This window comes from Balearica regulorum, chromosome 4, assembly GCF_011004875.1.
Source record: "Balearica regulorum gibbericeps isolate bBalReg1 chromosome 4, bBalReg1.pri, whole genome shotgun sequence".
Lineage (NCBI taxonomy): Eukaryota > Metazoa > Chordata > Aves > Gruiformes > Gruidae > Balearica > Balearica regulorum.
Window position 1 is genome coordinate 75,322,331 of NC_046187.1, and position 27,422 is coordinate 75,349,752.

General features: G+C 43.6%; 1 protein-coding gene across 4 annotated transcripts in view; it reads right to left on the bottom strand.

Annotated features, from left to right (window-relative positions):
• FGFRL1 (fibroblast growth factor receptor like 1) overlaps nucleotides 1-27,422 on the bottom strand; it is a 181,484-nt gene that overhangs the window by 8,609 nt on the left and 145,453 nt on the right. For all 4 annotated transcript variants that reach the window (XM_075752732.1, XM_075752728.1, XM_075752733.1 and 1 more), the window contains 2 exons: nucleotides 6,441-6,521; nucleotides 765-1,049 (listed from right to left, as the gene is read on the bottom strand). In XM_075752732.1, coding sequence (XP_075608847.1) covers nucleotides 765-1,049; nucleotides 6,441-6,521 — 366 coding nt within the window. The remainder of the gene's footprint in view (nucleotides 1-764; nucleotides 1,050-6,440; nucleotides 6,522-27,422) is intronic.

Consider the following 27,422-nt stretch of genomic DNA (forward strand, 5'->3'; position numbering starts at 1 on the left):
ATTAGAGACCAAGAATCAGAATAGTTAGGCAGTAAGAAGAGCAATTTACCCCATCACAATGCCAGATAATCCCCCCCCAGCTCATCTTCTAAGGGCTGAATCTTTAAAGCTATGCAGGGATCTAAAGATACAGACAGGACCCTAGTGGGATTTAAAAATTTTTTTTAGTACCCCATTTGTACCCACCTGAACCTGCAGATGTCCATATGTTTTTTTTAAAATCTGGCCCTAAAGCCTTGTCTGGCTAATCTAGTCATAAGATTTCTGCTAATTCCCTTGGGAAACTTCTCTAATGAAGTAGGCCTCCTATTACAGCTATCTACACTAAATTTTCAATTAATTGGTTTTACCCTATTACCACTGTGACAGAGTAATCTGGGCCATTCTAAATATTCCCACCCCTCCTCTATGGTATATGAAAGGGCTTTCTCAGCTAGTGCTCAATCTGCCCTTGAATTGACTCTGTTGGTAGTGTAAGACTTAACTGGGCAATGGTGAACTTTTACCACGCAGGTGTGCCCTTAGAGATGACTGTTTCCCAAGTATCTCTTCTCATTTCACCTACTAAATTGTATTGTTGCTGCAGGGGTTAGGTTTATTCTAGTTTCAGTAACGTTTTCTCTGTCTCTGCTGATGTTTTTAACATTTCCCAATTTCTGTGTCCAGCTATTGGCACTGCACAGTTGCCATCATGCTCTCTTTACTCAGCCAGCCCCCTTCCCAAAGTTCCCTCTCTGCCTTTCCACCCCAGATGCTGCACTTACGGATTACTTCAACTTTGTATGTCGCGTTGATTTCTCCAACTTTGTTGAACACTCGGCAGGTGTATTTCCCACTATCCTCTGGCTTCAGGTTCTTCAGGTTCAGCGTCCACTTCTTCTTCTTGTTCTCCCCAATCTCTTGGGGCGTGAGGGGCTTGTTGTCCTTCAGCCACGTGATGTCAGGCCGTGGGTTCCCGCTGGCCACACACTTCAGGCGGATGGAGCTGCCGACAGGACGGGCGATCACTCTCCGTCTCATCTTGGCAGGCTGTGTGAACCTGGGCCGGGCTGAAAAAGGCATGAAAAATTGACTGTGGTGAGCAAAGGGCATGCAAAGAAGGATACCGCTGTCAAGTGTTATGGCCAAATTTGCTTGAGAGGCACCCGGCAGCCCCATACATACTATCTCTCATGCCAGCTCAGACTGATTTCCTTAGAAAGGAGGCACTATCCAGCCTGATGCATTGGAATGTCTACTGGACTGTATGGCCACCGCATTAGCCTTCTGCATAGCACAACCCTGGCATTTCTCAGTGTCTGTAATGCAACTGCGCCAGACCATCTCACGAAATAATACCAAAATCACGCTAGTGCAGCTGAAGGCAAAATGCGGCCCCATAATCACATTATAATTGTTACCATATTCAATGCCACGAATGCAAACCCTGAGCCAAGACCAAAGGAAAAACCTCAGACTCCTGTGAGGCTGGCCATTTTCTCAATCTTTTGCTGGTCACTTGAAGCTTTCTGAAGATGTATTTTGCCCCTTAGTTCTCACTGGCTTTAATGGGACTTGAGAAGGGTCAATATCTTTTCAATATGTAGCAAAGTCTTAGAAGCATGCCAGACTGTGGTACGTTGATCAGAACTGAAATGTATGTGATTCATCCGACATTAATTTATGAAGCATTCACATTGAAAGACCCAAAGAAGAAAACAAATAAATGGAAAGACTCAATAAAAAAACCCCTTCACTTTGTTTCTAGAAGATACCCCATGCCAGTCCATCCCAAAAATGGAGAAGATGAAGCAATAGCTACTGGTGGACAGAATCATGGGTTAAGATAGTCATCCTATCTTAGCAGGGAAATCACCAATATTTCTAAAGGTAGTGACAAGAACGCTAGAGAAATGCAAGATCCTCACCTGGCAAAATCTGGAATTTATACTCTCGACTGCACCTAACTTTAAATCAGATTATGTCAGAATTTCAGAGGGAAAACAGGTGGCTACCTGGTAGTTTTCCTGACATTGCAGAGGGTCTTCCTGTAAAGTCACGAGTTGGTATAACTAATCAACAGAAAGAAAAAGATCTTTGCAAAAACTTTTAAGAAAGTTGAAACAATAGAACATGATCTGTTGCAAGGGAAAAGCTTGCTTAATAGTATCCTGTAGTGAAGAATTCAAAAGAAATTACAAATTTCTCACAGTTACTTTAATTATGCAATGCCAGTCCAGGAGCACTTCTAACTGCAGCCTCCTGCCGAGATTAACACCACTTCTGACTCCCACTTGCCTCTCTCCCCCTACATCCAAAACACTCCTCCCAAATATACAAATATACCTCTTTCCTTTTTTTTTTTTTTTTTTTAAATTTTGGCAAAGCCTCTGAGTCCATTCAGCATTTCCACAACAGGTTTCTCCCTGCTTTTAAACCCTGTTTCTTGCTTGCCATGATCTTACTCTTCAGCCCAAAGGGCAGTCACCCTGCATTTTTGCACTCCCCTGGTAAATCCTCCCTGATCCTTTTCTTGGGAAATAAGAGAAATTGGTAATGAGTGACCTGCTCTGTGGCACATTGAGTTGAATTATGCCCATCAGCCGCTGACCTTCACCAATGGCAACTGGACAGCCACAACCTCAGAAGCACATAACACACCAAAGCAAGATGAGAAGGTTGTGCTTCAGGTATGAGGGAAGTTTGCTACAGGGCAGCACGGTGGGACTCCCTGCTACAAAGCCAGCCCTGCTGCCCAGGGCTGAGGGCCAGAAGCTCTGGGATGTGCATTATAGCAGATCTTTGCTGGGTGAAGGAGGCTGGCCTGCAGCCGCCTCTTGCCAAGCACTGGGGAATGGCAGCCGTTGCCCTCTGAACATATGCCTTAGTTCTCACCCCCTTGCAGCCTTGCCCAACATCCCTCCCTCTCGGAAGAAGACACCCTTTGGCATACCCCTCTCTTCAGAGTCCTTTTCTGTAGGGGAAACCATCTGCCTCCTTGCCCCCTTGGCTGTCACTTTGGGTCCCAGCCATTTCATGTTATTTCAAATGCTTGCTCAGAAATGCTTTACTCTCTCTACAGAGGCTTTCATGTGTAATCTAATGAACCGGAGCAACTCTGGCACTGAAAGTCTGTGCCGTGACAGCTGAGCAGCAAGTGTGACATACTAATCCACTCCACAGGTCCTGGTGCGTAAATTGCTGGGTATTCCCTTGGGGGTCTGCTGCAAGAGGAGGTCCCCTCCCAGCAAAAACAATCACCTTCCCAGAGAGACAATTAACCCCGTCAGAGCCGCACGTTGTGAGCAATGACATGCTGAAGTTTAAGTCTGAGCCAAGGGAGACGTGCTGATAAGGGCTGTCACTGTGGAAATCGAGTGAATGCCTGCAAGGTGCATGGAGAGGTTAAGAACCAGCTGTGAAATGGGCCTCAATGGTTATCTTCTAATAAAGTGGTAATTTATTTACTCCGAGACCAGGAACTGCAGGTCCAGATAGGGGTAGATCTTTGCTGGATGGGATTCCTGGGCTGGGACTAACATATCAAAGAGCAGGTTGGAGCCAGGACAGTTCACACTGCCCATGCAGAGTCAATAGCCAAGTGAGTGAGGCTAAGTTCTTGCTTCCCTGCTTCCACAGCAATATTTCAGAAGGACTTGGTGTCCCTGCTCAGTAAGGGTATTGCAAGACAGAAACCCTCTTTCCTCCCAAAAAAGCAGGCCTCTAACATTTCTGGCTTTCCTCCCAGTGCGATTCCCATGAATCTGTCTGGAGCTTTGCATTCACCTCTTCTACATTGTTGCCCAGATACATACCAAACTACAGGTAAAGCTAAACTTCTTTGGCTCTTTCTGTCTTTCTTTCTTCTGTTTAAAGAAGGTTAAGTAATTATGTGGTCTCAAAAGCTACTCCAGGCTGCATGCAATATGCTGAAACCGGATGCCTTTTACACAGTCCTGAATGTTTCCTTGACAAAAGTCTGAACTGGACAAGTTTAGAAAAGCCAGTTAACAAAAAAGGAGAAAGACACAGACACACACACGAGAGACAAAAAGAGACCAAGCAAGCACAAAGGAGAAAGAGGGAGAAGCAGCAGTGTGAGAGTCAGAAAAAGTCTCTTTGGAGTTGGTGCTAGTAAATGTCTGCCCCAAATCTGTACCATTTACAGAAGTTTTGCTTGTTGGAGTGCCAGCAAAGGCCATCACAAAGTGCCTCTGTGTTATTTATACTTCATATGCTTGTTCTCCTCCACATCACTTGGCGTTTGCTTCATAAACATGAACCGCCCATTTGCACAGTATAAATTATGCCACACACAAGAGCAAGGGAAAACACAAGTGGATGGGGACAAGGAGACAGTGTTGTGTACGGGTTCCTTGCTGAAATGCTGTTTACCATGAAGATTTATTCAAGCTAATGAAAATTAAATGAAACAGAAGACTGCTGGCACAAAGACCTGGGAAGGAATTCAGCAGTCTCCTCGCCCCACAGGACACCTTGAGGTGCACGGATTAGTCCCAGAGGCTCCTGTCAGCTGTTGCTCATACAAACTGAGGTGTTCAGCTAAAAGATGTAGGCTGCTGCCATCCACCACGTTTGCCTCCACATAGTGACGGTCAGTACCACTTCCAGAGTTCATGATACTTATACAAAAAGGTGTCATGATACGACTAAGTATTGAAATACTTTCAAATCTTTTGGGTAAGAGCTCAGTCAGTTGTGGGAGGACATGGATGGAGGTATCTATCTTTCCCCATATCAGCTCCCTGCTCTTGGTGGGGGCAGGAGCTTTCCCCAACAATACCACTCCATGATGGTAGCTGGAAAGCAAAGTGGAGGGGGTTTTTTACCATGCTGCTCCTCTCCCACTTCTCTAAGGCCCAGGACTCTGCAAACACAAACTGCTCCTTCACCTATTATCCTCCAGAGACCTGCAGACGCACACACTAACCCTCCCTGCACACCAGCTCACAGAAGCACTTTGCTGGTGAACACTGCTGGATGGAAAGGGCTTGGGTGGGTGTGTGGCCAGCCCCAGCCATTTCCCTGCTTGGGGAGAGGAGACAGGAGGGAAGGAGGGAAAGGGAAGAAAGCAGAGGTGCAGGAACACTCTGCAGCACAAAGAAGGACTGAGCCAGGGCAGAACAGAGTAAGACACAATCTGATATGAGGTTGTCAATGACTAATAATTTTAGGAGTGCTTACATCTTTTTCATAATATTATTGCTGTATTGATCGTCATTCACTAGCTCTACCAGGAATACATCTGCCATGGCATTCAATGTCCGCTCTATCTCCATGAGGGTAATGAAGAGTTGAGAGATGGCAACTTCTCTTGCTAGCTGCTGAATCCCTCCTGAAGGACTCCTGACGTGGAGTTTATCTAAGCTACCCTTTTTCTAGCTCTAAAATGTTCTCATCCTTTTCTGGAATGAGTGGCGTCCTTCCTCTCCCAGAGCAAGCTCAGTCTAAGAGGAATCTGTAATTCAAAGCTATTATGGTACTGCCTCCTCCAGGTGTGGACTGCACTACACCACAGCACACCACATCCCTTGTTTGCCAGCTCCTGCAGTAAACTGGCCTCAGCTCAAGTGGTGGGGACTCATACGGTGAAACCTTGACAGGTTCCACCCCTACCATCGCTATGAGGTTACTCCCTGGCCACGAATGTGGTACAAAGCCATCTCTGTATTATATTAAAAGGAGGTATGTACTGCAAGAGCAAAATGGAAATGCTGTGCTTCATCCCTTGAGGTTATAAACTCACATCTCACTCCTGTCGGTAATGGCCAAAAGCTGTTTGGCATCAGCCTGACAACTTATTGTCCTTCAAGGAGTGCTTGGACCAAACTTTGGACCTGCAAGTCTTGCGGTGATTCAGAACCTATTCCAAGTGAGATTTTAGCAGTTCCCCAAAGCTCTGCAACAGCATCAAAATCCTATGCTTGAACAGTCCAGGGCTTAGAGTTCATGCAGGTGTCTAAAAGAGAGGGTAATTTTAAAAAATACTCAGCTTTGGCCTAATGCTAATTCTCCTGAAGTGAAGTCAGACCTCCCATTTGCCCTCAGTGGGAGCAGTGTTATGTTGGCACCGAAGGCTTTTGGAAATACTCCTGTAAAAGTCAGTATGCCTTTTATAGGGAGTCTATGAAAGCTATAATAGCTGCACATGCAAAAGAAAGTCACTGCCCAGAAAAACAAATGCAAGGGAGAACCATGCTGGGGTATATGGCAGGGGGCCCTAGAGCGGACCACGGGCTGCATTTCACAGAAGGACCCTTGGATGGGATCCATTCACACCGACATGTTCAGCTGACGCTCTGTTTATTATTTGACCATCTGTAGGGAGAACTCACTCCAGTCGCTCTGCCTTTCCTTTCCCTCAGCAACTGAGAAATGTGCCGCATGAACAGCACTGAACCAAGAACCAAGGAAAACCAAAAATATACACTGCTCCTTACCCCATTGCTTCCCAGAATGATCTTCATATTCTCCATTGGAGCCTTCAGGTACCTGGCTATCCTTTCCTGAGCTGGCATCATCTGCAAAGGAAAGGAAAGGGAAGATGTTAAGAAGGTCTCCTGCAGTGCAGCAGTATGATAACAGGAGTTTGCATTTCCAGCTGAAACACACTCAACATACATTTGCATCCACATCCTGGCACTTACAGCCTGGTTAGTTTAATGAACAATTTAGTTTGCTGCTTTATGGGCTTTTCGGCAGGCTACCAAAGCAATGGGAGATTAATCAATGTTTCCATTAATAGCTGACAAAAGCCTCTTTGTTTATGTTTACAGGTTGCTGTTCCCTAGGAGGAGCTGATCTGTTGTACCTTCTATGCAAATAATGGTATAAATCAAAATTACAGCTAATTAAACGTAAGAGGTGTGGGAAGACTTATGTGATCAGTCACACAGAGTAAAGGTAGTGGAATTAGGGCCACTAATTCTCCTTTCAGCTTGCATACAAAATCAGGAAAGCAAGCAGGTCTGGGGTCAAATGAGCCCTCAAGGGATACTGAATGCAAAGCTATGGCTGGAGAAAGCAATGTTGAATTGAAAAGCTGTTTGTGCTTTTTGTTATCTTAATTAAGACCACCCATCCACCTGTATCGACAACACACCACTTTGTCCCTTACCACTCTAGTTGTCTATACCACTACCACAGAGCAGCATCAAGGTCTCAACTCTGTGCCCTGTAGTGCTAGGTGAAATAGAAAGGTGAAACCCCCACCTCTCCAGCAGTCCCCACCTCGAATTGCCGCTGTGATGTGGCCACCTAGAAGGTCTCCACGAGGGCTGAGGGAGCAGGGGAGTGCTCTGAGCCTCTTTGTGTACCCTGGGCGGTGCTGGTGGCCTCACACCTCTGCAGTGCCCAGATGTGAAGTTTTTTCCTCCTCCAGGAACAGCCTGACCTCTACTGCACAAGTGCTCAGCTCAGCGCATCCTTCTATAGCAATGCATCACACCAGGAGGGAAGTCCACCTGAGGGACTTTGGGCACCTATGGGTGATGATGCAGCAAGGTATGGCTCTTCCAAGGCTACTTCTGAGCTGTACAGGTGGCTCAGCCCCATACAGCAGCTGGATGTGAGGTGAAGATCTTGACCAAGAGCTACTCAGCTCCTAGCTGAAGTGCACTGAAGTGCATGAAGTTTGATTTTCAGAGATAGGTCAGTGAAAGCTGGGAAAAGTTCACCTCAGTAAGGAACTGCTCTGCAGTGGCATAAAAAACATAAAAATCAAGAGAAGTGAAAACACCTGACCTAAGGAATGAATCCCTCCACATGTCCAGCTCCTAAAACCCATAAGGAAGAGGTCTCATGAGCAAAAGAGAAGAAATTTCTTGCTGTAATCTCTGCAGCAGAGAGGAAAAACTTAGCATATACATGAGCAGCCCCCCCCCCCCCCCCCCCCCCCCCCCCAAATATACAAATAGTAGAGCTTTTTACAGTCATTTCAGAAGCTGGGTTGTGCTTAAACAGTGCTTAGTGCATAAACTTGCGTGCAGTCTTTATGAGAGAAGAATGTGCATTTAATCCCATCCTCACCCCAGTTTCCACTCTTTTGGAAAATCAACCAATCTCTTCAGCATGGGGCATTTTATGCCAACACATGCTCCGAACTCCTTTGCCGCTGTCCCTTAAGCAAAGAGGGTGCAATGCCATATGGGTTTGTCCCCCCTCGCCCCTGACAGATTTTTCCCTTCTCCTTGCGGTTACTTCAGCACAGTTTCCCTGGAGGTATGTGCAGCTGTCGCTTTGAGGGGAAACGAAAACTTTCAGGGCAGCAGCACACCGCGCTCTTACTTGGGCAGCTCACTCCAGCTGACTGCCCCTTCCCACCTCCCTCTTGCCCTCCATCCATCCCTGGAAACCCGGAGACTTTCCCGGGGGCTCCAGCCAGCTCCCAGCTCAAACCACAGGGGAGCAGCGCGAAACACAGTCACACTCAGGAAACGTCAACTCTTGCACAGTTTTGTGAGTGCAAACATACTGTCCAGACTCTGCCAAGGCTGGCCCGCAGCCTGTGTAACAGAGGAGACGGGTAACCCACGTGCTGCGTTTTACTAATATATTTTTACAGCTTTGGCAAGCCGAAAGCAGGGAATACAAACATACCCATTATATGTGATGACTTGCATGTGACAGATTGACTCCTTTCAGTCAAAATACTGAATCGATTATCTTCTGGCACTTGTACAATTTTTCACATAAATATCAGTAGTGCTACAAATGAAATCTTGGATGCTCTCTGACAGAGAACTTAGTAAATCCTTTAGCACAATTAGAAAAATGTCCTGGGTAATGGAGAAAGAAAAACTGTGGTCAGAGATGTAGGATTCCTGCCCATTGTTAACTGCCGAATATCTTAAAAGTGGTTAAGATGTTTAAGTGGCGATGTTCTGTCAATTATATCTTAATCCTACTCAGCTTGATGTACAAAGAGCAGTATATCCTCCCTTACCTCCTGCCTCATGTTACAGTATGTCAGCCCATGTGCGCTCCTCCTGCCTACGCACAAGGACTGACTGGTGTTCTCAACACCTCTTGACATGCTGCCAAGCTTTTGATGTAAGTAAAATTGCTCTGAATTTGTTTGATCCTTTAAAGATGTTTCTTCGGTTGTTAGCCTGCCAAATCGCAAACCTGCAGAGTAACCTCCTAAACCCAGAAAAAATAATTTTGGGGGGAAGAGATCAGGATAACCAATGCCACCATGCTGAATATGAAATAGATAATTTGGTGGAGGAGTAAGACTGAAATAAGTAACTGCGTGCATTTAGACATATTGGTTTAGATCCATTGGAACCGGTTTCACTTTTGTTAGGAATGTGGTAGCGTTAATAACACATAGCAGAAGTTTTGGTGGTGGTGGGGAAATGTCATAAACATGGAAACTCATGTAGAGCAAAACTACTCTACTTTGGGGAAGGGATGTTACAGCAGTCTCCCTTCCAGCTGCAACATGCAGGGAATTGCGCTCCTACCTTCTGCATCACTGCATCTGAGCGCACTCACACTTGACAACTGTAAGAAAAACAGCTGACTCATGAGATCCAGAAATTGGATGAAACTCATTTTGGGAAGATTCCCTGAAGTTCAGGAATCCCCGATCAAAAGTGTGAGTGAGGCAGCAGAATAGCCAGCGATATAACGATAAAGCGTTAACCTGGGATGTGAGTGACCCTGGGTCAAGTCCCTCTTCTGCTGCACTCAGAGAGGGATTTGAACCTCCCCTCTTGCACCTTGCATGAGTGTCTTAAGCTCTGAACTGTGGTCTCAGAGTGCCAAAAAAAGAGCTTATGGTCACATACAGTGGAACAGCCCTGTGGGAGACAGATATCTCAGGAACACTCTTAGGATGGAAGACCCCTGTCTAATTGAGACATCACCAGGATTTGACTTCCACCTGCTGCATCCAAAGTTAGTACTGTGGCTGCATGGAAAGAATCTGTTTCTCCCTGTTTTGAAGAACTTTCTTATTTTTTTAATTTTAATATCAAGTGGTTTTCTAGGATAGGGAAACACTTTTGCAGTTGTTCTATTCCCTGTGCTAGCAAGGATGGATATCTTTCTGTACCACAAACACACTTTGGTCAGCCTGCTCACTCCTAGGGAGGGATCTATGACACTGAAAGCAAAGCCAAATTTCCTGAAAGTTCAGAGACATCTGGTTCAGCCCACACCTGCAGTCTGAAGTCTGGTTAATAGTGCCAGATCTGAAGACCTGCTGTTTGCATTTCACCCCAAGCTTTACAAATGCAACTGGCCTGAAAATATTCTTATTAGACGGAGAGTGGACCTGAAAAAATGAGCCACATTCAGATATGTATGAACAGCATACAAAATGACGAGTTAGTAACAGAAATCACATTAGTCTTAGCTATGTTCAAAAATGACCTAATAAGCCAATTCCTTACTCATGCTCTTGTCACCTCCCTCAGAGGCAGGCAGGTCAGGGTGATAAGTACATACAAAAAAATCAGCCTGCAGCCAAAGGGCAGCGGGGACCAGCTATGCTGCCTTGCCAGCTTTGCTGCCAGCAGATTACCGCAAGAGGCAGTACTAAGAAGGATGAGCTGCTGAAGTTTCCTATAAGCTCCCTTTTCTGTGACCTATATTGGAAGGTCATCCTGTACTGGACTTCTTGGACAGTATCACAGGCTTAGGAGAGCAGCCAGTTGGAAGACGAAGTGGAAAACCTGCCTTGAAAAATAATCACTGACTAATTTTATGTGATGAGTATCTGAAGCTAATAAAACATCTGCATGATTTAGGTGCCCTCACTGTACAATTTGGTTCCATGGTGTTACAAAGCATGCTGGCTGGTCAAGAAACCTGAAGTGGAAGGCTCCGATATCATGTCAGGTGATAGACTTGGAGATGCGGGACAAACTCATGTAGCCCTTTCCCCTTCAAATACTGCACCTGGCCATACAGGCCAGGGCCGGGATGGGTCCAGAGGTATCAACCCGCTGTTCAGGAATGTCATCCCAATGGCATGATCCCCAGCTGCCACTGCGTCTTGCTTCAGGATCTCGTTCCAAGCTGGCTCCTAGATCTGAGATGCCACAGGATTGAGATGCTGTGCTGTGCTGGGGAAGTGTGTGGCCAGGCTGAAAGAGGCAGTCATGGGATTGGCTTGAGACTAGGCATGTCTGGGTGTATGAGGCCCTGATTATCATTGCTGACATCATGGGCCAAATTGCCCTTTCTCATCCCAGAAAGCTCAATTTGCCTGCCATGCGTCTTTTTCGTCTAGCCCCTGTCCCAAAGCAGGCTGGATTTCTGCAGGAAAGGGATTTCTGTATGTAACTCCAATTGACAAAACACTTTGGGGATCCTATGGGAGAAAGAGTGCACATAAGTGAGGTATAGTTACTGTTTATTACCATAGCAGAATTGTTCCATTCCCTCTTAAAAGTTAAAACAAATGGAAAATTCTTCATAACGGTCCGGCTCTGAGAGAAACTGATGGGAAATATTCACAGACTGTTACCGAGCCGGTATCAAATTTTATTTACCCACAGACTCTCCATGAAGGCTTCGTGTTTTAGCCATATGACTGGTTTTCAGGCCAATACTATGTGCCGAGCATCCAACCGCGAGTCAAAACAACAGCCCAATTTTTTGAAGCAAATATCTAGCCATAATATTTCTCTATGATTCACAAAGTTGCTTTAATTTGTTATAATGCAAGGCCCGTCCCTGCTCTGACTTGATGGGACCAGCTTTGGAGTCTTTGATGTCAGAGGCCTTGAAAGCCCCATTTCACAGATGAGCCAGCTTTGCATAAATAAACAAAGTGACCTCTGAACTGGAGCCTGAGACCTGAGCACGCTTCAAAGCGCTGGGGGAGGCAATGGGGGTGTAACAGGGAATGAAGTGATCAGCATGCATCATTAAGGCAGCCCCTGCTCAACGCTGCCGCCGAACAAGGGGTGTAAATAAAAGGAGGGAGGCAAGTGGGGAGGGAGTGAAATGAGGGGGAAAGTGATGTAATCCAGTCAGGCTTGAACAATTATAATGAGGCCTTCTCCCATGGATGAATGAAAGAGATCTCTCTGAACTCCAGCTTTAAGAGCTGACTCTTGCGTTTACCCAGACGCATCATATTTGTGCCCCAATGTCCTTTGCTGCTGCAGATGTCTAGTGAGTGACAAAACACAAGTCGCTTGTGGGAGGTGGGTCTTGGGCCTTCCTAGGAGTTGAATCAGAATTTGTTCTGTGGAGCCTAACCAGTAAAACTGAGGGGTGGGAACACACCATAAACTTAGACCAGGAAGTGATTGGATTTATTTTTCAGTAGTCCTGATGGTGCAGTAGATAGAAGATAAACACACACAAAAGTAAGTACAATCTGAGAAAGCAGGTCTATGCAGTTTCTCTCAGCTAAATTCTGGATTTCCTGTAATACTTGCTGGAATTTAAGGGGAAACACAAAGGAAAGATCATTCTATACTTTTTTGGGGGGAGTCTTCTTCTATCCCGACTAGTTCATCTGATGCCCAGATGAATGGTCCATGTAGGCAGGCAGTAACAACTTTATCACTGGGTTTGCGGGGATTAAGGCACTTGCTTTCCTCAGATCTCCTTAATGTGGATTAACACTCCAGGTTTCACTAGAATTTCAGCTGGTATTAACCCCCAATGGCCAGGGAAACACATCCCAACCTAATGGCTAGCACATGATTTCCATCTGAAAACTACCACTGCCAGCTGCTAGGGTTTTATTGCTTGCCTTGCGATATTTGGGGTGCTTCTGGAGGACCTTGATCCTGGCAAGTGACTACTTGAGGATCTAATGGTTTTTGTTATTGAATAACAACTCTTAACATCTGTGATTTTAAAGAAGAACTCTACACAAATATACCCTAAAAGCTTGGAGGAAAATAAACAAAACACTAATTTTTGAGATCTTGTGATTTTTCAGCTTGTTTCTTGTGGTTTTTCAAGGTTTGAATTATGGCTTCAGGACCTTTGAATCCCAAGGCTCATTTGAAATCATGAAAAAGATTAAGATGCAAAGTCCTCACCTAGAGTAATTCTGAATTTCCTCCCATCATGGAGGGGTAATTTAGCAAGCCTCCTCTCTGAACCCTCCCTTCTGCCAGAGGCAGACAGGGCAGAACTCCAGTGAACTCATCCCACTAACACAAACCTGGTGTAAATCTTAGACACTATTTTGAATGTTTTTCATAGTTCCTCCACCAACCCTTCATGTCATGCTCACCTTTCCTTAACCTGTCTAGTATATTAACAGTGTCACCTACTGTATTAACAGTGCTGATGCTATGAAAAGACAGAAAATGTGTTTAGAATTTATTTAGAAGGGCACAGTGAAAGCAAAGGGATCAGGAATGTTTGGAGGGAAGAAAAAAGATCTCATGGAGGAAACCCCTCTCCTTGGGCCCAGCCAAACAAAACCCCTCAAGATGAAAAAGAAGAAACCCACTCACAGGAGCACATAGCCAAGGAACACTGTGCTTTGCTCAAGACAACCCCCAAATCCAACAAAACCAACACAAACTAAAAGGTTACTGGCAGAGAATTTGCCTCTGTAACGGGCACTGAAGACTTTACTGCCTATTGCCTTTGATTCCAGTTGGGCCAAAAATAACCAGAGGTATTGATACTGGAATTTCCTGAAAATAAAAATAAAAAATGTTTGTGTTAGTGGCTTTTTTGGTATTTTAAGCTCTGGCCATTTTCGTGAGAATTTCCATGCAAAAATCTTCATGGATTTCACTTCAGCCCTGGCACTGGGAATCTCTCTGTAAGCAGGATGCTTTGCAAAAGAAACATTTGCAGCCCACCTGCCTCCTGAAACACTGGAGAGGCTCCACAGTCTGTAGACCAAAGCCCTGTCTGGGGAGTGAAGAAACAAGACTTCTGTCCCTAGCTAGATCCATTAACTCACATGATGTACATGTTATGATGATGTACAGGCCCATCCTATTACCGGTAGATGACAAAGTTCTTAACTGGTGGTTATTGCTGCCTCCCACGCCTCAACACACAGGTGAACATATATCAGAAGTGACTGCTTTAAGACAAAAGATGACAACTCCTTCCATAGAATGAAAGGAGGGACTATGGGGTAGCGTAGACATATCAGAGCCAGTTTATTTTATGGGCTGGTACCAATCTAGCTCCAACAGCACGGGCAAACCAGCCCTACTTCTCTGAAGAGTTTTAGCAGCCCACAGAGAATCTAGCACTGCTGTGCGTAAGCTACTACCAGCACCTGAGCTAACTTTTTTACCACCAATTCCTTCTTAATACTGTGATCTCTGCTGGGAGTCCAACACTCACATATCCCTGCCCCGTTCTCTTGCAGACCACTAAAGAATGCTGTGGTTTATTGTTTGGGCTTGATTAAAAAGCTTTGGTATGGAAAGAGATCACGTATTTCCTTAGAGAGGTAAATGTGTAAGGTGGAGAGATGGAACTTCAGAAAAGTGGGGTATTTTAGGCATATAAAGGGATTAATACACAAATAATAAGATAGAAAATGAGAGTATTTAAACTGAACATATGTAAAAGCTTCCCAAGAAGGGCATCTGCTAGACTATGGAATAGTCACCCAGAAGAAGAGAAAGTTCTATTTCATAGAATCAAAGAATCATTTAGGTTGTACAAGACCTTAATATCATCGAGTCCAACTGTGAATCATAGAATCATAGAATATCCTGAGTTAGAAGGGACCCATAAGGATCATCGAGTCCAACTCCTGGCTCCACACAGGTCCAGCTGAATCAGAGCATAAGACTGAGAGCGTTATCCAGACGCTTCTTGAACTCAGTCAAGCTCGGTGCTGTGACCACTTCCCTGGGGAGCCTGTTCCAGTGCCCGACCACCCTCTCAGTGAAGAACCTTTTCCTGATATCCAACCTAAACCTCCCCCTGGTTCCCTTGGGTTCTATCACTGGTCACCAGAGGGAGGAGATCAGCACCTGCCCCTTTGCTCCCCCTCATGAGGAAGCTGTAGGCCACGATGAAGTCTCCCCTCAGTCTCCTCTTCTCTAGGCTGAACAAACCAAGGGACTTCAGCCTCTCTTCATATGTATTCCTCTCTAGACCCTTCACCATCTTTGTTGCCCTCCTTTGGACACTCTCCAATAGTTTTATGTTCTTTTTGTACTGTGGCGCCCAAAACTGCACGCAGGACTCAAGGTGAGGCTGCACCAGCACAGTGTAGAGTGGGACAATCACTTCCCTAGACTGGCTAGCAATGCCATGCTTGATGCACCCCAGGATACGGTTGGCCTTCCTGGCAGCCTGGGCACACTGTCGACTCATGGTTAAACCTAACACTGCCAAGGCCACCACTAAACCATGTCCCTAAGCACCACATCTACACCTCTTTTAAATACCTCCAGGGATGGTGACTCCACCACTTCCCTGAGCAGCCTGTTCCAATGCTTGACAAACCTTTCAATGAGGAAATTTTTCCTCATAGCCAATCTAAACCTCCCCTGGCACAACTTGAGGCCATTTCCTCTTGTCCTATCGCTTGTTACTTGGGAGAAGAGACCAACACCCACCTGGCTACTACCTCCTTTCAGGTAGTTGTAGAGAGCAATAAGGTCTGTCCTAAGCTTCCTTTTCTCCAGGCTAAACAACCCCAGTTCCCTCAGCCACTCCTCATAAGACTTGTGCTCCAGACCCTTCACCAGCTTCGTTGCCCTTCCCTGGACACACTCCAGCACCTCAATGCCCTTCTTGTACTGAGGGGCCCAAAACTGAACACAGTACTTGAGGTGCAGCCTCATCAGTGCCGAGTACGGGGGACGATCACTTTCCTACTCCTGCTGGCCACACTATTTCTGATCCAAGCCAGGATGCTGTTGGCCTTCTTGGCCACCTGGGCACACTGCTGGCTCATATTCAGCCAGCTGTCAACCAACACCCCCAGGTCTTTTTCCATCAGGCAGCTTTCCAGCCTCAATCTTTGGAACATTTAAAATTATAATGGTCTAACTATGGCTGAACTAGAGATTTTGCAAATCCGTTTGCCAAAGCTGGTTCATCTAGTTCTTAAAGAGAGCTTTAGTAACTAACTCCTTCACTGTTACTGTAAATAGGATATGATCAATAATGAAACAGCACAACAGACAAGGAAGTTCATGAAAAAGGAATCCTTGAAGACCATTAAAAAACTCTCTATTGGCTATATCTATACAAAGAAACTTTGGAGCTCTTCTGAGCTCCAGCATGGAGCTCTTCTGAGTCTATGCAGTACAAGACCTGTGCATGCCATGTTCACCTCTCTCCTCCCCTTCTTTGTCCTCATGACCCTGTATCTGGTTCAGATCTGCACCTACTTTATAACTCTTTCTCCCCTTCCTTCCCCAAACGCTTCCCATAAAGCTGTGGAGAGAGAAGCCTTCCTGAAGGTTTAGGTCTTCCCTTGCTCCTTGTGGACTATCACTACCCACAGAGCTCACAAAGTCATCTGAGACACATTCTCAGTCATGGCACATCTGCACATAGTGATGCTCCAGCTCCTGCTGTAACCACACAAAGAACCACAAGGAGAAACTGCTGGAGCTTTTCACTGAACCACTGCAATTCCCTGGCCTACCATTATAAAAATTACATTACAAAGGCAATCACAGGCTTTCCGCCATGCCGACTCCTCCAGACACCAGTACCTCCCGCCTGCCTTCAGGTTTCCATTCCATAGGGGGCAAGAAAACAATTCTTCCTTCTTTGTTGTTGTTGTTGAGGTTACTTTTTTTATCAGCATGCTCCAGCACACACAGACAGCAGCCCCAAGAGCTCTGCACCACAGGCACCAGTCTGCGGTTATACTCTTGATGTGCTACTGGAAAGGATGAAAGGGAGAAGAAATCAGAGAACAAGATGAGTGGTTAGGCTTCTGCCTTGTCACGAGCACTTTCTGAGCATGAAATAGTAGCACCAAAAAGACAGCAATTACCAATCAGTTATTCCTTGATCAAATTGACAATATTTCCCAGTATTTTCTAATTCTTACTTGCACCATGCTATTATCAAGAATTTCTTACAGACAAGTTCCCAGTATATTAAACATTGTTCACACACGCAGCACTAAAGACAGATCCTGTTTAAAGAGTTTACTGCCTGGGTAGTGCAGGCACAGAGTGGATATCACACGTATCAAGGTTTCTCAAGAAACATGTTTTTTAGAATCCACCTGTTTTGACCTGGTGGGAGAATGATGGGGGTCTTTTACTTTTATTGAGTTGCGAAGCGAAGTTTCATTTATAACACCAATCAGGCTATCTGAATTTATAACAATTTTATTGCATTTATTATTTATAATAATAAATCATTAGTTACTTATAGTAAGTAAGGGCCCCATCCTTGTAAGTGTTTAAGACCAGATTGGATGAGGCTTTGGGCAATGTGGTCTAGTGGAGGCTGTCCCTGCCCATGGCAGGGGGGTTGGAACTAGATGATCTTTAAGGTCCCTTCCAACTCAAACCATTCTACAATTCTATTCTAAGTTTATAAACATTGGGAAGAATTACGTAATTTGTCATCTGACAAATAAAGATGTTGAAATAATCTTTACTTTAGAAACCTAACTCTAGCGCCCAGGTTAGGAATGAGGACGAAAAGAAGGTCAGGTTGACACCTACCTCTCTTCCCTGACTGCAAAAGACATGATGGCACCACATACAGTGGGTGCCAAAAGCGAGGTGGTATGAACACTCCACCCAAGACCATAGGCCAAAATTCCATCTTCAACAATCCTAAATTGCTTAGGGTTGGGGGAGGGAGGCATGCCACTGAAAGGACTAATGCAAGGTTAATGATAAGAAGAAGATTACAGCAGAGCCGAGGATAAACTGATAAGACCTGGCTCCCAGCCTTCTATTTTAACCACTATGCAGCTGCTGGTCCCCATAAAGTTATACCTCTATCACTCCCCTTCCAAGTAGCATTGATCGATGTTTATGATTTCCTTCATCGAGATGTGTAGGAACATCATCGATACAAGTTCTATCTCCCTGAATGTTCACATGGTCAAAATAGACAGCACAAAGTAAGTTCCAGAGGGGCTGGAAAGAAAGAGAGGTCATATATGTCAGTGACTGAATACAGGAATTATTTTTGGATGGCATTTATAATCAAACGAAAATAATCAATCGTACAGTCCTGTCCCTTCCAAACGCTGAGTTAATTCCTTAGTGTGGAATTACCCAATCCATCACGATGAACTGGGAATTGCAATACTGGACTTTACAGACAGGAATGTGGATCCAGCTGTTTCTTCAACACCAGTATGAAAATTACTGAAATACTCTGTATGGGTTTACATTTTTCATAGTCTTCTGGTATAAAAGTAAAAATATCTCCTATGGAAGAAAACAAAACATCCTATGCAGTATGACAATTACCAAACGAAACAAACTCTCAGAGAGGAGTGCTGCTTAGCATCTTTAATGGGAAAAGTGAGCCCCATGTGTGTTTGCTTGAGGCAAAAAATCACACCTCATTAAGATCCATCATTAGCCTATTATGTTTTAACTTTGATTTCAAGAAATAACAGCACCTATAAGTGGTAAAAGTGCTAAGAAATCAACAGAGGATGACAGCCTTTAACTGGGCATTACAGAACATATAGAAATCTCAGTGTCTAAGATGTTAGTTATATTCAGTAAGGCACAAAATGTTGTTAGGGAATCCTTCCTTGTTAGGGAATCCTTCCTCTCAGATTTCAGAAGAGAACTATTTCAGAAAACAGTCCATATATGTAACAAATATGGATTTAAAAAATATATCATTTGCAGCTGTCAGCCCCTCAACAGCCACAAACTTATGACTATATACTCAAATATCTTTTGACAAATGGATTTTCTAAAGGACAGGTAAACCACTAAGACAGAAAGTACAGAAAAGGCATTTGAAAGAGTAGAGAGGAAAAACAAATTTTAGGGTTTTTTTTTTACTTAAATTTATCTTTTATTAACAAACCATTATGCAGTAGTGTAATAGCAATACGGCAGTGGTGTAATCTCTCTGACCACTACACTTTATAGCATGACAGGAAGCTAAAGAAATTGAGATTTTGGGGTCCAGTCATGAAAGATAGAAAGTAGCCTTGGTGTCTGATGATGTCAAGCCTTTCATCATTGCCCCCATATGCTGCTAAATACATAAATTTATTAGTGAAGTGCCATACACCTTCTACATAATGTTCAGTGAATGATACATATATCTCTGGGTCATTGTCAGACTAATAATAAACCAGTTTAAGTAGCAAAATGTTACCACTTTCACAATTCTGTCCAAGAACAACTCTGGACAAGTGGCAATTTTGTTGGCTCCCAAAACAAACGGAATACTTGGCACCCTACCTAACGTGAGGATTACAGTATATTACACGGGATAATATGGGCCTATGTCTCGCCAAAATTAAACCTAACCTAATTACTTGGAGTAAATTATAGCTTTCCATGTGGGGTAAAACACAAATTGTAAAAATGGTTGCTCCACAATTAACTATATAATCCCAATGCTACTATTACAAATTTCTAAAACATACTTCAAAACAATGACTAGTGTAGTACAGTCATTCCTGTGGGATGGAATTAAATTCCCTTGTGTTTTTTGCATTGTTTTTTTTTTTTTTTTAAAATGCCTGTCCTAGCACTTGACCTGCAGTGTATGAGAACAACAACCAGCGGAGGACCAGAAAGGACCAGAGACAGAAGCTACCTAAGAAAACACATGAAAACCAAGATTATTTTAGGTAGAATTCAACAGCTTTTGGGTGCTCAGTTGCAGAGCTACTGCATTTTTTTGGAGAGTGAGGGTACAACTGTCCCCAGAACCCTCTACAGTCAGAGACACAACGTACCCCATTTTAGCGCGCTTCATATCTTGGACTTCTTTTGAAGCCTTCACAGAGATGAAGAAAGAGTGGCAGAGAGTCTGCGTGAGTAATACTCTTTTGCAGGTAGGGAACAAAGGAACAGAGACCATACAAGTGCATTGAGAAGACAAAGGGCTGCAATTTGAACTCAGTGCTTGTCAATGAACCAGAGCTAGCTAACAGCTAACCCGAGTTAGCTGTCACCTATGACCTTGCCTAGACGATCCACAAACAACTTTTTTCCAAGAAGTATTTCACCTTCTTTGATATTTAGAAGCTAAAGCAGGTGCAGTTTATTAGCTTTCTATGCAAGTTACCACATAAGGACTGATCTTGGGGAGCAATGGAAGCCACAGGGTGCACCAAGGGTGCAAATGGGAACATTTCAGTCCTCTGTTCAAAATACAGAGTATATATCTCAGTATTATCTGTTTGTGTGTGTGTAATATTTATTTTCTTACTATTAAACACTGCTTTGTCCAAAACCTCTAAATACTTACTCTAGTGAGCACTGCAGTTATACACCTTATTTTTTACTGTGATAATGCATACTATTATTAACATACTCATATGAATATTGCATACTCAATGTATCCCACACGCTGTTGGCTATTTTAAACAACAGATGTGAGAGGGATTTAAATGCCAATTTTAAAACTGTGCAGTTGATTAAAATCCTGTGAGCCATTCATAGATTGCCAGATATTCTATTTACATGTATTCCTCCCATGTAAAATACTTCAGGGAATACTCTAGACCCTGGCATATGGTTTAGAATGATGATAACCAATGTTGGAGATGCCACACAGACAACAGGACATATTATCCGGTTACATCTGTGTGTAAAATGCTTTGAGATTTTTTGATGGAAGGAGTTATGAATGTGTAAGGCTGAGATGCTACATTTATGTCCCTGTAAATCATGCTTAGAGATAACAAGCAGTTAGAGCCCCATCAATGCTAAAACAAGCACTTTTATGAATGCATTTCATTGCATCCATGTACTGCTATCCTCTAGGGTAATTATGACTTGTGGGTGAACCTTGAAAAATTTCAGAGAATCAGCTTAAAAGAAGAACTCCAGTGCCAAAACACATCCAAACCTTGAAAACGGAAACCTTGTGAGAATAGCCCGTGCACAGCCAGATTGCAGCGCACTCAGGGCTTACTCTTCACTTCTAACACTGGGGAAACCCCTATCCATGCCACAAATCTGACTGACTTCAACTTCTGCATCTGTAGCCTCACAAATCCCACGGGCCCAAAACTCCCACGCTCTATAGCAGAGGCCCTGCCTGACAGATTACATGCAAATGTTACAAATACATCATAGGTTAGAGCGGAGGAATGTTCACAGTGCTGCAGATGTGTTTGGGGAAAAAGATTCTGCAAGACCCCTTGGTAAAGTCCCCATGGTAATACTTCCTGAATGAGGGACTCTGTCATGTGAAAACTTTCCTAATAATTCCTTCTGTTTTCATTAATAATATTAAATTTCCTGCTTCTGGGGTATCTTTTTGTTTTAACAAGCACAGCTTTTTGTCTCGTCTTCTGAAAGTCTGCGCCACTGTAGTCTGTTATTACTATTCATGCTGAAGTCGTTTAAATGGACCAGGCATCCATATCCAAAACCAGCAATTTGCAAACCATAATCTCACACCAACCAGATTAATGTGACACCTGAGATGTGTTTTCTTTCAAGATGTAGGAGTCTGAATGGCTGAAAGTGTCAGAAACGCATGAAAAAAAAATAGGCTTTCTGCTTCAGAAACGTATATGCAGTTGATTCTGCAGTGCAGAAGTGACCTTTGGTGATTTTTTTCTTGACAAACAGCCAACTAAAATTGAATCGCATTGTAATAGGCCAATGCTTTGAAATCACTAGAAAAAAATAAGACAGTTGTTTTCTTACTATTTGAAATACCTCATTCTGGCCCAGAAATAATTAGGGGTGGATAAATTATCTGGTCTCCGATTTTCTCTGGCATATTATTTTACTCATGTCTTTCTTTTTCCTCTGCAGGGGGTACTTGTGGTCATATTGTTCTTTTATTTATGGCTCACAGCCTTTTCAGTGGCAGCACGCACACCAAAGTGCAGGCACAGAGCGGGAATGCAAATTCCTTGCGAGGTAACCAAGAAGAGAAAAATGTCCCAGACCATGCCAAATCTTTACAAGAACGGCGGTTAAACAGAAAACTGTACCCTTAAAAAACCAAAAACCTGGGAAACAACAACGCTTAATTAGAATATCATGATTTGTATATTTATGAGCTTTAAATATAAGACCTGGTTCCCTATTGAAGCCTAATTGGTTCTTTTGAAACTCCCTTATAAATCAGTGCTCATATTATCCAGCTGATGTATTCCCCTATTTATTTTGCTCAATGGTGACTTGCTTCCACTTTGAATTGGTCGCTCCCAGGACTGCTCTCTGGCTCAGCTTTCAAGCTGATTTCTCTGACAAGCTGGCAGCAATAAAATAATTCATTCCAGAGGCTGAGAGAATCACCCGCAGCATATACTGCAAGTATCGTCTGGCAGCAGTACAGGGGCCTACGCAATGGGAAGCCTGGGGTAAACCCTGCGCTGGGATGCACGAATGCTGCGGGGAGGAGGAACGGCTTCAGTAATTCGACCAGGAATAAAGGCAGCATCATGGCAGTGGGATGGAAGGAACGCTGGAGAGGGGTTGCTCCGAAGAAGACTCACTGGAAGGAGGAAGAAGCAACCAAGGAGAGGAATATTTTGAATAAAACCGGAATTTCCCAGAGAAGAAGCAAGCCCCTGGCACGAACCCTGAGATGTGGTGCCGGTTTTCAGCCTGTGGTCTGCATATCTGACTGGTTCTGAAGGCCCAGGGAAGATAACTGAGGAGGACAAGCCAAACAGCAGTAGCCATGCTTTTGCAATGACTTCATATAGTTTTGTCTGCATTCTGCTGGAAATGCTGGGGATCCACAACAGAAAAAAAAATCCTCGTGCTAAACAATATGATGTAGGAAGTCTTATAACTGTGAAAATCTGAAAAAAAGACAAAACAGCCGATCCATTCCTGTTGAAAAAAAAAAAAAGATAGACTACTCAGAATCTAGCAAGAACATGGATTTTTGGATCATATCTGTGGTTGGGGTTTCTGTAAGAAAAAAGAGGCCTGAGATACTGCATCTCCCTGCTGAAGTCACTGGATCTCTGAGTGCTCAAGGCAACCAGGACTTTCTCATATCAGCATGACGTGTAATGAACTGGCCCAATATCTCACTGAACAATCACCAGCCTGTTGCAAGGAAGTCTGACTACATATCCCCATGTACTTCCAAACCAACCACATCTAGGTAGAGATTAGTCACAGTTTTTACAGTAAAATCCTGGACTAAGATCTGCTGTCTGATGCATTTCTGAGGGCTAGGGACTCCATCACCAATATGCCCTGAATCCTCTATCAGCGGCAGCCCCTGCTGATACCCAAGTGCTCCCTTGGAGTCCCATGTAGGGGAGGCAAGTCAGGGTGATTTGGCAAGTCCCCTTTGAGATAACACTGCAGGAAAGCAGGGTTTAACTGTGCTGGCTTTGCTCTTTGAGCACTAAAAAATTATACCGTTGGAAAACTCTATCAGTCTTCACATGATTCTTCCTTAATTTGACTTCTGGCTGCTGTAACCATAATTTGTCAGCATTTCAAACTCCAAAAGTCTCTTCCGCAAGACCTTCTGATAACAGAGAGAGCTGGCCCTCCTGCACAACCCAGTTTATTCAGCTTAGCAGGCAGATTTCCATTGCCTCCGTTCAAACCTGCCCACATAGTCCTGGCTCGGTCTACATAAAGTTCATTGATCCCTAAGGATAGCTTGGCCAAGTCAACTGCCCAACCTGCAGCTAGGATGGCTCTCCAGAGAAGCTGTCTAGAAGGTGATGCACCATGTTGCCCCTTCACAAGCAAGAGCTAATGCAACTCCACTGTCAGTACACCAGAGGTGCAAGAAACTTTATAACATGACATTCAATCACAAAGCCCCATATTGAAACCTTTCCACCAAATTGCCAGGCTGAAGTTGGCAGAATTTAGGATTATGTTTTAAATGAAGCAGAAAATTGCTTCTATTTTATTTCTAAGCTGCATGTTACTCAAGTGACCAGATATTCCAAATGAAAACTGCATTGGAAACTTCCCAGAAACTGAGGTGTGGCATTAATTCTGTATAAAGCAGAGCAGAAAGCAGCTATCTCCTTTCTATAGCATGAGTGGTTAGTTGGTGCCCAGCAGTCTTAAGACAATTAAATATCACCTTAATTTCAGAAGCCTTCTGCTCCGGCTATAAAAATGCTACAACTGCAATAATAATACAACTGATTGTAAAACTTCAGTGTTTGGCTTGGATAAATATCACTGCTACTTTATTCCACAGGGAAAGTAGTGCAGTGGGTCTTATGTGTTATCTCCTCCAGACAAGAAGGGTTAATTACCCATTATTCATTACAGTAATTGTGCTTTTACTTGCTCAATGGAAAAATTGTGTTGTTTTCTGCTTTATAAACAATGGGTTAATCTTATCAAAAGAAAAAAAAAAAGACCTCTGAAACCAGATTTTTTTCCCCATTAGCCTTTTTTAAAAAGAAAAAGCATAAAAAAATGAAAAAGCATTTTTAGCTACTGTTTTAAATAAAAAAAAAATGTTAAAAAGCTAATTTGGAGACAGTAAAGTGGGAAACACATACCCATCTCCATAGGTAAAGACACCATACGACCATTGTTCAGGAGACATCTCTCAGAAGAGGCTTTCAAGGACTTGTTATCTGAAAGCTATCAAAGCCCCTTCCCCTTCCTCACCTTCGAAGGGGAGAAGTGGAGCAGACGGTATGGCACTAGCCAGGCTCTAGCATCTCCTCTACCGCCGAGGAGGGGACCTTCCCTGCTGATAGCCCAGGACCTCATCTGTGAAACCGGGAGCAATAGGTTCCCACCAACTGGGAGTAATATGAGGATAAATGCAGCCAAATTGTGAGCCTCTCTGATACGAGCATAGATGCAGAGACAGGCATGTTGTTCTAGTCAGTGTTTATAACTCACTTAAATTTACCATGCAGTTTCAACTTGCAATCCCATATTTCCTGTCCTAATCTCATATACAATGTGGGTTTTGTACTGTTAAACGGTTTCTCTGTGGTTGCTCCATAGCAATGGGCAAATTGATTCCTATACGAAAGGCTTTCAGAGACGTACACTGTTTCCACTGATCTGAAATGGGAGTAGCTGGTGTGTTCAAGAACAACTGGTGGAAGGATAAGGCATAGGTATAAGGCACAGAGGAGCTGATTGCTTCTCAGCTCTGCCCAGTGCCTCTGAGTAAAAATGAGCAAGTTATTTACTCCTCTTACTGCCTCAAATTTTTACCCACGGTACTATTAATTCTGCCTTTTCCGCTGTTACTAAGATTACATATTCTTTGGGCAAGGGTTGCTCAACTGTCCACAACCAGCTGTGCAACAGGACCCTACTATGAGGAGTTAGTAATAACTAAGAACAACATCAGTATTCCTTTAGAGGAAAGGCTAAACACAAATTCCTTTCAACACCCTGTACAGCATGACAGCAACCTTATACAATTATCACAGTAAAGTGATAAAGTAAAGTACACTAAAGCCAATTAAAAAGTTTCATTGGCTTCAAAGTAGAATGGATGAAGAACATTAATGTTTAAGGATGGATGTGAACCACACTGAAAGACCCAATAACCTGAAATTGTTTTCCAATGGCATCTTCCTGAAGGGCTGAAGTGTTCTCCATCATATATTAAGGGATTATAAAGGGATTATATTAATAAGATTGAAGTAATGCCACAGGCAAAAAAAAAAAAAAAGAAAAGAAAAAAAAAGAAAAAAAAACCAATGGAAAGCATAAGCTGTAGAAGGTCTCAGTAAAAAGAACAATACAAATTACTTAGGGAAAAAAACCTGGATAAAATTACCACCCTTCAAAGTTTATGCCTGAAACCAAATCTAAATCACACCGTAGCTGCACAGGAGCGTTTCTGGACGGGAAGGTGAAATACCTAGTTAGCAGCAGCAATGCAAAGAGCGGCAGTGAAAGATGCAAAACCATCTGTTTAGTAACGTGTTGCCTTAGGACAACATATGTTATGTAGGTTATTTCTGCAAGTTCTTTGATACATGGTTTGATCTACACCTTGGGGTTTTTTGAGTTTAACAAGTAGTAGGCCTTATGATAAATCTTGATCTGTATACATAGTCAATGGCCCCAGTGGCAGCTTGTGCCAGAACACTCTTATTCTTAGGGAACATGGTTATTACAATTGTTGCTTTAAAAGGAAACTTTTTTTTTTTCCAAAATATGTTATTGCTTGTCTGCACACAGTAGATAAATAGACATTGGTTTCTGCTTCTGTCATCTAAGCAAAGGACAAGCTTCCAACATCATTTACCAAATCAGACAGGACACAAGTGAGTTCCCATGTGCTACTGGGAAAGGGACTACCCCATGTAAGAGAAACACCACCTGGCCCTAAGTGCTTCTTTGTGCTTGTGATGTCTAAAAACAAGCCAGTCATCTTTGCCATGGCCACAGAGCATATTTCTCAGGAATCTATCCGACCCTCTTGTCTACCAGAGCTGAGGAAATGACAAATGCTTTGCCTTCAGCATTCCCTGTGGGAATGGTGGACAGTGCGAATCCACTCCAGCATGGGCAAAAAGGGTGACAATCCTGCCTGATAAAAGGGTGACAATCCTGCAACAGAGACAAGGAGGCAAGGTTCCAGTGGGAAGAGACGAAATGTTGTTTGATTGGAACTCAGCAGGCATCAACTAGTCTCAGAAAGGTGAGAATTTAATTGTCTAGACAGTCATACTTCGTGCAAGGAGAGGGACTGGACAACTAGTGTAATACCTCCCACCTTTGCCATTTCCCTGAGATGAAAGATAAATCGAAGGATCGCCTTTTCCAGCAAAATCACTGCATTTCACTGCAGGTCTCGACTATTGGGTTATTTAATCATACATCCTCAGGATCTAAGAGCAGGAACTGGTTATTAAAACGGCAGCAGCTATGAGTGAACACAGTTGACAAGTGTAGCCCACAGGTGAGGGCAGAGCTGGCTTTTATGTCATACATTACTGCTTCTGAGCAAGGAAAACATAACTGGCAATAAATTAAAATGAAAAGAAACAAGCTGATCAAACAGTCAGCACTGAAAAAATTGTCATTAAGAAGAAACTGATTTAACCAGCCCAGTGTCGTGCATAATGACACATTTGAGCTTCGGCCTGTGAAAAGCAAAGGAGATGCTCTTGGAAAATGAGCTAAATGCCTCATAACTTACAAAACATGAAAGCAGAGACACCTGTAGTGCAAAGTCACAGCTGAGAACATTTTCAGTAGCAAAACCAGGCTTACAAATAGCAGTTTCATTTTCTTATGTCTCAACGGTTGCATACTCAGCATGAGGAGTAGATACCTGCCTCCTTCACTCCAGTCTAGCCAAGGAGGACAAACCAGAGCCAAGCCAGTGCTCAGAGAGAAGTGGGGCATCAATGAGAAATCAGCTATGTATCAGGA